Genomic DNA, 11766 nt, shown 5'->3' on the forward strand with positions numbered 1-11766 from the left:
TGAATTTTGAAATTTCAAACTATTTACCTGATTTTTAAAATGGTGTAAACAATACACCAGGTTTATGAATTTTTCCCATATAATTATCATAAGATTATTACCATAAAGTAAAGGTACTTAACTACTTGATCCAGCTTAAAAAATATAATTTTAGCCCTCTTTTGACTCCTATTATTTCATGTTATAATTTTTTATTTTTTTATTTTCAATCACACAATTTTTTACAAAATAATATTATACATAGACCAATTTTTTTCCTTATTTTTCAACTACATATTCTTCAAAAAAACATTATTTCAAAAATTATAGTACCAAATAATGAGGACCAAATGGAGGCTAGTAAATTTTGATAAAAGAATGTGAGTTTGTAAAGTAAATAAATTATAAATCTCATGAAATATGATCAAAAATAATAATAATTATTATTTTTTTAAATAATTGAGACCAAACAACAGTTTAATGTAAGGCAAAACAATTGGGTTTAAGTCCAATCATTTAATTGCGAGAATTATGTAACTTTTGAACTATGAATGCATAAAGTAACAAGATTTTAACAACTTTAAAAACATAATTATATATGTAAATTGCGTGTTAAAACAATTTCAGTCTCCTTAAATTTCGTTCGTTCAAATTATTGAAAAGGAGGTCTTTTTGGTTAACAGCCCGTGACCGTCCTTTGGTTGACAAATCTGGCACAATGTTATTACCAAGTCCCGACAATGATTTTTCGTCGTATTCGTCAAAATATGCTCTTCACACACACGCACACAAAAGCACATAAATTTACTCTTCTTGATAAATTAAGAACCAATCTAAAAAAAGGTTGAACCTCAATCTTAAGGATTTTCCACCGGTCGTGCCTTGGAGCATCGTGAGAGATGTAAATCGCATGTTATGCCTCCAAGGGTATAGGGTGGAAGGCTACTTGTAAACTTGCACTTACACAAGAGCCAAATCCATATTTCAAGATTCGAACACTTGACGCGACAGCCTCAAGTAAAGTTGGATTTCTCCACCCTCTTCTTTTACTGTTTGGAGATGTGCCCTGAGGGCAATTAAGAACCAATCTCTACATTATGCAGAGGGGTTCAAAATTTAAATCCTAAATATTTCATGGGTTATTCACTTGTTCATTTTAAATGTAAACGTCACAAAATATCGTTAGATAAGAATTACATTTCTTTCTACTCAACAACTTGTTCAACGGTCGCACACGTATCAAGAATTATAATCATTCTACGAGTGGAGTATGTCCTCATACTTCACACATTTCCGATGGGTGGGCCACTCAACTTTGATATGCACTTTGGAATCGATTAATTAATTATTTTTATTTTTATTTTCTACCTTGTGTATGTTTTGATGCAAAAATTCGGGCTGGGAATCCAATCTTAGCCCCAGTCTGGTTTTAATCTTTCAATTCAAGAAATCAAATTTTTTTTACTGTTATTTCATTATTCTAGTCATTATTCCTGATTTTTTCACTCACAAATGAGACTCACTTTTCTCTCTAACGATAAAAAAAACATCAATTTTCATAATCACTACCGAACAGATCCTTATTTTTCCCATTTTCATTGATTATAAGAAAAATTTAGTTGTTAACCCTAAATATTTAACTATGTCGCTTTAACACAATATTTTGTGTTTACAAAAATCAAGATAAATTCAATTAGTAGTCAGTTCAACTAGGAAGTTGATCAAACGGTTCAGAGGTTAAGTCGTCGAGATTCCCTTTCCTAAAATAAGAATACGAAAAAATATTCCGGGTAATCGGTCAATCTTATATTTCTATATGTCGCAATCAATATCATGGGTGCGATTTCAATATTTGATTATTAATCATTGGTTAATGAGACTTAAGAAAGTATAAAAACATTAACATAGAAATGAAATTTAAAAAACCATCTGAGGGAAAAAGAAAAAAAAAATACAGAAAATCAGTGATCGAGCTCTCCTTCCTATTGTGCTGTGTGATCTCCTTATTTCACACACATACAGAGAGAGAGAGAGAGAGAGAGTTGTAACTATGCACAGAGGGATTTGACGTAATAGAGCTTTGAATGTGACTAGAATGGTGGTTAATGCCAGTGAACAGGTAGGATTATTATTATATTTTATTTTTTATTTTTTTGGGTACAATTCATTTCCGTCGTTGTCTACATTTGAGAGCTGCAATTTTTCCTTTAAAATGGTAAATTTACTATTTTTTAAGTCTATTTTAGTGATTCAATTATTGAATTTCAGAAAACGATTGCCTGGAACAGCTTCAAAGCTGTTTGTTTCGTAGAAAATTTGTTGTAGAATGTGTTTAATTTTGGGGAATTTCTAATTCTTTTATATTTTTCTCTATTATACCTTGCCCAAGATTACATTAACTTCTTAAACAAAGTGTTTTTATACTATAAAGAAATTTTCGTTACAAAGTTTACTTGAAAATGGAAGCAAGAACATGTTTTCCGAAATTTACTTTTAAGTAACTTTTGTTTCTAAAGATATTTGGAGCATGTCATTTTTTCTTACTCATAAGCGGGAGAAAAAAAAAAGTTACTTATTTTTTTGGTGGTAAAGCTACATGTTACCCTTCTATGGATGTGTGTGGTTTATCTATCATTGTCACACAATGAATCCAAATTTCTAATTTCGCCCTTACTGTAGATTTTGTGCTTGATAACAATTGTATTGTCGTTCTGCAATATTACCAAATTACAATTAATGTGAATTTCAATTATTCCCTATGTCATGTAATTTAGACATTTACGTTCGTTTGGGAGATATTATATGAAGTGAAAAATGATTTTTCTTTTGGGAATATTTGGTTAAAAAGTAAAGAAAAAGTTATGCGTTGACACCCAAAATTATTTTATTAGAAAAATATATGGTTGAAAATGAGTTTGAGGAAAAATGATTTTCGGATAAGTTGTGATAAAACGAACCCTTATGATGCTCAAAGGGTACCTCTCAGCCTTACTGTTAGCTATATAATGGACCTTTCCTTATTGCATTAGATGGTCTGCACATGTTTACTTCTGTGTGGCGAGGCGTCTGTTACTCGATTGAATATTTTAATTGATGTAAGAATCAATCATATAAGCACAGTGATAGGAATTCATTACGTTCGTTCGCTTTAGTTTTGCTTGTGAATGATGAGGATTTGGTACCATTTTACAGAATTTCATTTGATGCAAGTTTTTGACACTTATCATTTGACAGATAAGTTAAATCACTCTTTTCTTGTGGTCTATGATGGAGATTTGATTAATGTGATCATCATGAAATTTGTTACACGATTTCAATATTTGATCATTAACCATTATGTGGTTAATGAGATTTAAGAGAGTATAAAAACATTGGATAAACATAGAAATGAAATTTTAAAGACCATCTAAGGGAAAAAGAAAAGAATTCAGAAAATCAGTGATTGAGCTCTCCTTCCCATTGTGCCGTGTAATCTTCTTATTTCACACACACACACACACACACACACACAGAGTTTTACTATTTTTTAAGTCTATTTTAGTGATTCAATTATTGAATTTCAGAAAACGATTGCCTGGAACAGCTTCAAAGCTGTTTTTTCTTAGAAAATTTGTTGTAGAATCTGTTTAATTTTGGGGAATTTCTTATTCTTTTATATTTTTCTCTATTATACGTTTCCCAAGATTACATTAACTTCTTAAACAAAGTGTTTGTATGCTATAAAGAATTTTTCGTCAAACAGTTTATTTGAAAATGGGAGCAAGAACATGTTTTCCAAAATTTACTTTTAAGTAACTTTTGTTTCTAAAGATATTTGGAGTATGTCATTTATCGTTACTCACAAGCAGGGGAAAAAAGTGACTTATTTTTTTGGTGGTAAAGCTACTTGTTACCGTTCAATGGATGTGTGTGGTTTATATCATTGTCACACTAAATGAATCCAAATTTCTAATTTCGTCCTTACTGTAGATTTTGTGCTTGATAACAATTGTATTGTCCTTCTGCAATATTACCAAAGTACAATTAATGTGAATTTCAATTATTCCCTATGTCATTTAATTTAGACATTTACGTTCGTTTGGGAGATATTATATGAAGTGAAAAATGAATTTTTTTTTAGAATATTTGGTTAAAAAGTAAAGAAAAAGTTATGCGTTGACGCCCAAAATTATTTTATTGGAAAAATGTATGGTTGAAAATGAGTTTGAGAAAAAATAATTTTCGGATAAGTTGTGATAAAACGATCCCTTATAATGCTCAAAGGGCACCTCTCAGCCTTACTGTTAGCTATATAATGGACCTTTCCTTATTGCATTAGATGGTCTGCACATGTTTACTTCTGTGTAGCGAGGTGTCTGTTACACGATTGAATATCTTAAGTGATGTAAGAACCAATCATATAAGCATAGTGATAGGAATTCATTACATTCGTTCGCTTTTTTTGCTTGTGAATGATGAGGATTTGGTAACACTTCACAGAATTTCATTTGATGCAAGCTTTTTGACACTTATCATTTGACTGATAGGTTAAATCACTATTTTCTTGTGGTCTGTTTGACTGATAAGTTAAATCACTATTTTCTTGTGGTCTATGATGGAGATTTGATTAATGTGATCATCATGAAATTTGTTAACTCAAAATATTCTCCCGTCTTCTCCTGTTTGATTTTGCTGAGAGCAAATTGTGATAATATGGTGATTTCTTCTTTCTGCGGTGTCAACAGGTCCATTGTGCAGTGATGTTGCCTAAAGAAGCCACCGTGAACACACAGTGTGAACCACAACTAGAACTTCTGAACTGTGCTGAAGTTTCTAATATGATGAAAATTGAGATTTGCTCAAACGGTGAATCAAATTTACTAAATTACAACAATCTAAAGATGGATGAGGCTAACAGCTGTGCCTCATTTGTTTCGAATGTTGATATTGAGAAAGGAATGCCAGAATCAGGGAAATCTGTTGTGAATTTGAAACATGATGATTCTTTAGCAGTAATTTCTTGACGCTGTCGTGTTTTCCCTTTTCCAAATTCTGCCATTGTTTGCAATTTCAAATGACAGTGAACTGCTTTGCAGAGGGAATTGCTGACTGAATTTACCTTATGGGTTAGAGGGAAATTTGTGCAACCCTTGATGAACCATAGACCTGAGAGAGTACTTGACAAACCTACTACTAACGGATCAAGGAAGTACAAACGTTTGGTCTCACTCAATTCAAGAAGAGTGCTTCTCCTTTTCTCAGCCTTGTAAGTGCATATTTTATATATTATACAACCTCCTTCTAGAACTCTACTTTTCCGGTTGTTTGATTTTGAAGGAGTGTGTGATGAATGAACTGAGTTACTAAGGTGCATACTTGTATTTCCCCGATAGTCCACAAGGATCGGCATCCATATTTTTGGGACCATACAAACCTATTACATGAAACGCACCAAAACTAGAGCAAGCCACTCTTGAGAGAAATAAATGAATTCCAAAAATCTTGGGCAAATCCAAAGAAGGTTTTCCTGTACGTTTCGAACTGAATATTTCCAGATTCTTATTTACTCATTTTACAGCGAAACACGGTCTCCCTCCATTCATGTGTGTGAGAGAGAGTCAGAATGGACGTTAGAACATATTTAACAGAGACTTAAAGAGGCTTTCGCTCATAAGTGATTCCAAAAAAGGGTTAGGAGTGGTCAACCAAAATTATATGGATTGTATTTGTTAAAGATTAAGTTCCCTTAAACAGGACGATTGAAAGAGAGTTATAAGTTCAAATTTATTGAGAACAATGTTTAGCTTGTTATCGTCATTTGTTGTCATGCCTTCAAACTTTTTCTTTGGATAGGGATGCTAATTGTTATTTCTTTCACTTAGCACTCACTAACTCATCTTTTCTTCACAGATCAAGTGTGGGAACAGTGATATTAATATATCTGACACTAAGAATGAGGCTAACTGGTGATGTATCTGGGACTGGTAAGATTTGATATTTCTATTTTCCCTTCCATCTTCTTGAGATGTTTTGTGGAACAATCAGATCAAGTTGACGTCGTCTTTACATAACTTTGAGCAGTCTAAACAGTACCACAGTAGACCATCCTTTGAACCTCGTTACAAACATCAGATTAATCTTTTTTTTGTTTTTTTTTTTTTTTCCTGCGATGATTCTGCGTTGTGTACGTATGTCATCAATGTACATAAACTGAAAGTTTGAAACTACATTTTGCAGTTCCAATTGATGCTTCCTAGCACAAAACATTTATTTTCATGTGTTTTTCACTCTATGTAACATTATAACTTACAAATTTATTTACTAATCGATGATGTAGCAAAATTTAATTGGATCAAAATCTCATCAACCAAATAAAAATAATTCCTCCACTTTTTTTTGACACTTCATCAATTTGTAAAAAAATTATGTAAATAGTGATATACAACAAGTATTTTCCAAAGTTTTGGAAGAAAAAAGCGATCACAGTCCACGTGGATGAATTCGATGAACAAAATGCAAAACTTCTGTAAAATTTACAAAATCTCTCCTCAGCCTACTGATATTCATAAAGTGTATAATGAATGATGTTTAGTAATCACTTGCATGTTTGGATGCACAAAAAATAGGCCAACTTAGTACCTCTTCCAATTGTATACGTTTCTTGATTCACTAGTCTTTCTTTTTAAGACGATATGGATATTTTTGGTATATTGATATGCTAGTGATCACGAGCGGAAACGCCACAAGACAGTATGGAGAAGGTGGTTTCCCGTCAAAGACGAACTGTAGCAAAGCAGTAACAAGTAGAGCAGACACAATGACAAATCCCTGCATGAATATAGAAGGAAAACATATAAGGGAAAATCATTCTAGAGTGCAAAAATCATGGTAACACGTCGACATGGCCACACCATTGTTCATACAATGTGTTATTTCATAGATACGTGGGAGAAGTAATGCCATTCATAGTCATCGTTTGTGACAATTTGTTATTTGAGGCATTAGCTTATTATTTAAAGCAACATAATTCCATAAAAGTAATGCCTCAACTAACAATTTACTAAATAAGATAACTATTAGCCATCGCTGACTATGAATAACATTACTTAAGTTGGAAAGGCACAAATATAATCACTCTAGTCTGAACACCAACAAAGCCTAATCCGTGAGTGCGTCTAATAAAGTAGTATTAGGCAGAATTGAAAAGATTTCAGCTCTTTTTTCTTTCCTAATACTTTCCAAAGCTGTCCACTCCGCTGTACCACCAAACATGCCCCAAGTATCTAACTCACTTCAGAGTTCCGTATTTTATGTAGAGTATCTTGTGATGGTTCTCTAGCCATAAATCTCCACGCCTTCCAAGTGTGTGTTACAAATGGAGCTCCTTAAAAAAAATTATTCATGAATTTAACTTTTTAGCAATTGATATATGACATGCATACAGCAAGTTAAAGCCCGTTGGTCTCCTGATCTTTTAAACTGGGTAATTATTTGCCACAAAATTCTATACAACCTTGTGATGGTAAGACTTACCTTTCGGACACCACCCGCATACGATGTCACGAGACCAACAAGAATCCCTCCAACAGCATTCATCGTAACAGGGATCTGAAACAAGAAAGTAACATCTGAAATTAAGAATTTATTTTCAACAGCATATAATTAGTTAATCACACATACATGATCCTTTCCAGATGAATGACTCAGTGTTATATTACTTTCACATAAAACTTTCAGCATATAAAAAGAATACAATGATTGTAATTTATTACAATATATGCGCCTTTGATTTCGAAAGATAGGTTGTCATCGACAGAAAATCTGATCTTGATTTTCAGCTCAAAATTATATATTTAAAAAAAAAAAATGTAACTGAGAAAATTAAGAGTCAAGAGAACTAAAAAGCTCAGCAGTGTTTTTGGTCCTGAAAATTTGCAGGTTTAAACAATTTAGAAAACCTCTGCATTTTTCGAGTGTCATACGATATGGAATATTATTTATTACCAATGTCAGGGGAGTCCAGCCGTAAAAGAACCCATGCTGTCTAATAGCTGTTCCGTCTGGCGACTTGTGAGCACTAGCCAGCAGGCACAGGCTTCCAATTACTGACATCTCAACAGTCATCAAGTATGATGCATGTTTCTTAACCTAGTTATATATCGGAAAAAATGTGAACGTAAAAGGAGAAGGAATAATTCGAGAACACAGGTTTCAACTTTCAAATAAATCAGACATGAAAAAATTGCTTACTTGAGAGTAGCCCACTGACACAATGCAGAAGCCAGACCAGAAAGCACTGAAGCAACTAACACTGGAACAATTCCATAGAATAAAATCTCATCAGGACTATCAGTACTAGATGCTTTGCTGGAGCCTTCACCGATGCTTAGAAGGATGGCAGCAATTATCAACAAGAAAAGAGCACCAATTTGTTGAATAGATTGCCTCTGCCTACAAATCTCACCAAGAAAAGAAAAAATGGTAGACAGAATTTTTTGATGAAAAAAAAAAAAAAAAAAAAAAAAAAAACCAGCACTAACATTCTGACAAGCAATTCTATAATGTTATCTGGTTGATTGAATCTCAACAAAAAGGTTAAATGATACTGAGTTACTGGATTTTCAAAGAATTTCCACATCGAGGAGAAGAAAAAAGAGTATCTCAGTCAGAAAGGCGTGTAGTTCAAACGATGATCGCTACCACCCCATGGCAAACAGTTTAGTATTTAGAAGGTGATAGTTTCCTTGTACTGCCTCAATTAGACATAAAATNGATGATCGCTACCACCCCATGGCAAACAGTTTAGTATTTAGAAGGTGATAGTTTCCTTGTACTGCCTCAATTAGACATAAAATAATGCCTTGAAGATAAACCTACAAACTTACTCCAGAGAGTAGATTTCATGGCTGATGTGACATATTATTATGCAGAAAATATTTAACTTAACAAACCCACTTGTCAAAATTGCTACTTGGCAACATGCTACAGTTGGAGTCTTGACTATCTATAATTAATTAATTGGAACCTAAACCCGTTAGAGGAAGATGACGACAGTACGAATCTCAATCGTGAAATTTGCTTTTTCATTAAAATCTTTAGAAGATTCTCGACAAGTCTAGGAAGATGCCTGTCTAAGAAAGGAACTGTGCATATATGTTAGGAATAGATTCCATTTTGAGAGAGTTGAAAAAGAACCATCTCTTTCTATACATCTGTCCATTCTCAAGACATTCAAATAATCATAACTACTTCGAATGGATTCAAGTGAGCACATACCCTAATATTATATAGGTGAACAAAGCTGTGAAAAATAGTTTGGTCTGGTTCAACATTGAAAATGTGAGTGAATCAAGATTTTTGTAAGATATCTGCAACAAGCTATTTTGCAGTGCATATATGGCAGCTGGGAGTCCGGATGCAGTCAGGGAGTCGATCAAAGTCCACTCCTTGTATAGCCTTTTCAAAGTACCATCTTTTGCCATAAGAATAAAAGCACTAACAACCTATTATGCATATAAAATGTGTAAATTAGCTAAAATTCATATGAATTTCAAATAAAAAAGGTGGAAAAAAAAGTAAAGAACACTAGTTACCTTTACCACCTCACAAGCCAAAACAGATGAAGTCACGATCACTTCTCTCCTGCAGGAAGAATAATATATGAAGTTGTGGCATGGTAACTCTAACCAGCAGTTTGCAGAACACAAAATAGTAAACAATTTTCTAGTGTCATGAAAGAAACTTTCTCTTGCCAGATATGGATGATCAATGCGACAGGGGGATAGCAGTGGATGGGACACATGTATTCCCAGATAAGAGGACCCTACTTCTCAAACCATATTGGAAGCCTTATAGGATTTAATCGTATCTTATTATTTTTTATGGTTGCACATGGGTACCTAAATCCTCTGATCAATCCTTCAATTTTTGTAATTCCCAAATAGCAGAAGAAAAAAAATTTACTTAATAGAAAAAATGGGAAAATTTCCATTAATAAGAATATTAGGAAACATGAATTCTATACATATCTTTAAATATCTTCAAGAACTTCAACTTAATTAAAGAGCAATACAACTACCACATTTTTTAGCTCAACACAAAAGGATGAATCAATTGCAATTTTTGGAAAGACCAAGAAGTTGAAGGGAGGAATTGAAGCAACAGAATTATGAGTTTTGGTAGTATAGTCTCTCTATAAGTTAGCATAATTCTTTTTGTAAATTTGAAAACAAACATAGCAATGCAAGCACGTGACTTATGAAAATGTGAAGACAAAGTTGGGCCGTGAATACCTAAGACCAAACATGAGTACCATAGGCGGCTGTAAAGCAAGATTCCAATAACCTAGTAAGGTACCCTATAGGTTCAGGTTCTGGTGGGTCCCCCAGAATACAGCAAGAGCTACTATTGTGTAACAAACAATCAGATCTTGGGGGAAGCATTGAAAAAGTAAAGAACTAAACAATCATGTTTGTTGTTGCTACTTGCTAATACAATTTATGTTGTGTAAGCTTGAAAACTGACATACTACCACTGGTGAAGTGAAATTTACTTTGTCAATTAACATCTTCCATGTAAATAACATTTTTAATTTAAAAAAACATAAATACACCTCTTTAAAAAACTTCCTGGACTGGCTGAAGAACCTCTCAAGATGCATAAGGTGCAAGTGTACGGTACATATCATAAGTGTCCAATGTGATAAATCAGTCAAACTAACATACTATAAGGCTCAAGACATGGTGAGATGTCAAAAACATTTCCTTTTATTAAGTCACAATTCTTCCATGCAACTAACAGTTCAGAATAAGAGTTGCATTTAAACATAGTATAAGTGTATTCCGTCCCAAGGCACTTAAAAGTTAAAACGAATAGCCATAACTTGAGACAAATATAAATGCTTATTGTGTTACTCTTCTGTTTGGAAGCATAAAACGAAAACCTTGATTTTTGAACTCAGAGTAAATCATTTCAGTATTTAAATTGCCAGCTCCCATTTCAGATGGAAGAAAACATAGTGTGGCATTCACATCATACCAAATAACTAAAAGGATCCAAAAAAGATAAGAATTCCCTTTTCTTCAAACATTACTAGAAGTCGTTACATTCACTTCCAATTTTTTTATCTATTAATTAAATGGTTCCTCTTAAATTGTATGTCATGGTTTCTATTTCAGCAGCCAAACTAATTGTTTTTAGCCATATTTCATATCGATGTAGTCATTCTTTTCAATTCAATTTTTTTCATAATATTACTAATATCTGTGAATTCAATAAGAATGTAAATGCTACTAAATATTAATTAAATTAACATGAAATGCAGGTTCTATAATTGCTGGATTCATCCTTGGAAATTCAAATCACGACATCCCATTTGCACCAGTGGAAACAAATTATGGATTAGTACAATTAAGCATTCATTCACGAGACGGGCAAGTAAATTGAGTTGATCACAGTTTTACAATAACATAAAATAATAATCAGGTGCACAGAAGCAATAGAAGCAAAAATATATAACCTGGTGAAGCGTTTGGAGATGAGAGGTTGAGCCCCGTACTGAATAGTGAGTAATAAAGAGAAAAGCCAGACCTTTGTGCTTGAATTCGGGCTGATCGGACCGGGCTTCGAGGCTCTGTGCTTGGTCGCCGCCATTGTTGGGTGACCTTGGTTCGACCGTTGTAGAGAAGGAGATTAAGACCGTGTTTGGTTAGACTATAATTCCACTATAGCAAAATTTGATATTGGTCTTTGACCTATTAAATGAATTAAAGAAAAAACAAATTAAGCTAAAAAAAAAAAAAAAAAAAC

At 33.1% G+C, this 11766-nt stretch overlaps 2 protein-coding genes across 2 annotated transcripts; one reads left to right on the forward strand and one right to left on the reverse strand.

Annotated features, from left to right (window-relative positions):
* The first annotated feature begins 4230 nt into the window (after positions 1–4230).
* On the forward strand, positions 4231–6228 carry LOC111390071. The gene is made up of 4 exons (XM_023015057.1): positions 4231–4363; positions 4704–4970; positions 5055–5224; positions 5869–6228. The coding sequence occupies exons 1-4, from the start codon at positions 4298–4300 to the stop codon at positions 5951–5953; spliced, it is 588 nt and encodes a 195-aa protein (XP_022870825.1). The 5' UTR covers positions 4231–4297; the 3' UTR covers positions 5954–6228.
* Positions 6113–11671, reverse strand: LOC111390072 (CMP-sialic acid transporter 5-like). Its single transcript, XM_023015058.1, has 7 exons — positions 11477–11671; positions 9552–9600; positions 9235–9461; positions 8213–8409; positions 7963–8108; positions 7492–7566; positions 6113–6786 (listed from the first exon to the last, which is right to left on the reverse strand). Exons 1-7 carry the CDS (start codon positions 11608–11610, stop codon positions 6628–6630), a joined length of 987 nt encoding a protein of 328 aa, XP_022870826.1. The 5' UTR covers positions 11611–11671; the 3' UTR covers positions 6113–6627.
* Positions 11672–11766: the final 95 nt, after the last annotated feature.

The sequence above is a fragment of the Olea europaea genome, unplaced genomic scaffold, assembly GCF_002742605.1.
Source record: "Olea europaea var. sylvestris unplaced genomic scaffold, O_europaea_v1 scaffold647, whole genome shotgun sequence".
Lineage (NCBI taxonomy): Eukaryota > Viridiplantae > Streptophyta > Magnoliopsida > Lamiales > Oleaceae > Olea > Olea europaea.

Excerpts from the sequence above, each read along its gene's own strand:
- LOC111390071 (XM_023015057.1), top strand. The coding sequence starts at position 4,298 with ATGGTCTGCACATGTTTACTTCTGTGTAGCGAGGTGTCTGTTACACGA. Across the intron at positions 4,364-4,703 it reads GATTGAATATCTTAAGTGAT|GTCCATTGTGCAGTGATGTT; the intron begins GTAAGAACCAAT and ends CGGTGTCAACAG. Across the intron at positions 5,225-5,868 it reads CTTCTCCTTTTCTCAGCCTT|ATCAAGTGTGGGAACAGTGA; the intron begins GTAAGTGCATAT and ends TTTTCTTCACAG.
- LOC111390072 (XM_023015058.1), bottom strand. The coding sequence starts at position 11,610 with ATGGCGGCGACCAAGCACAGAGCCTCGAAGCCCGGTCCGATCAGCCCG. Across the intron at positions 8,410-9,234 it reads TTCACCTATATAATATTAGG|GCAGAGGCAATCTATTCAAC; the intron begins GTATGTGCTCAC and ends TGAGATTTGTAG. Across the intron at positions 7,567-7,962 it reads GCTGGACTCCCCTGACATTG|ATCCCTGTTACGATGAATGC; the intron begins GTAATAAATAAT and ends TTCTTGTTTCAG.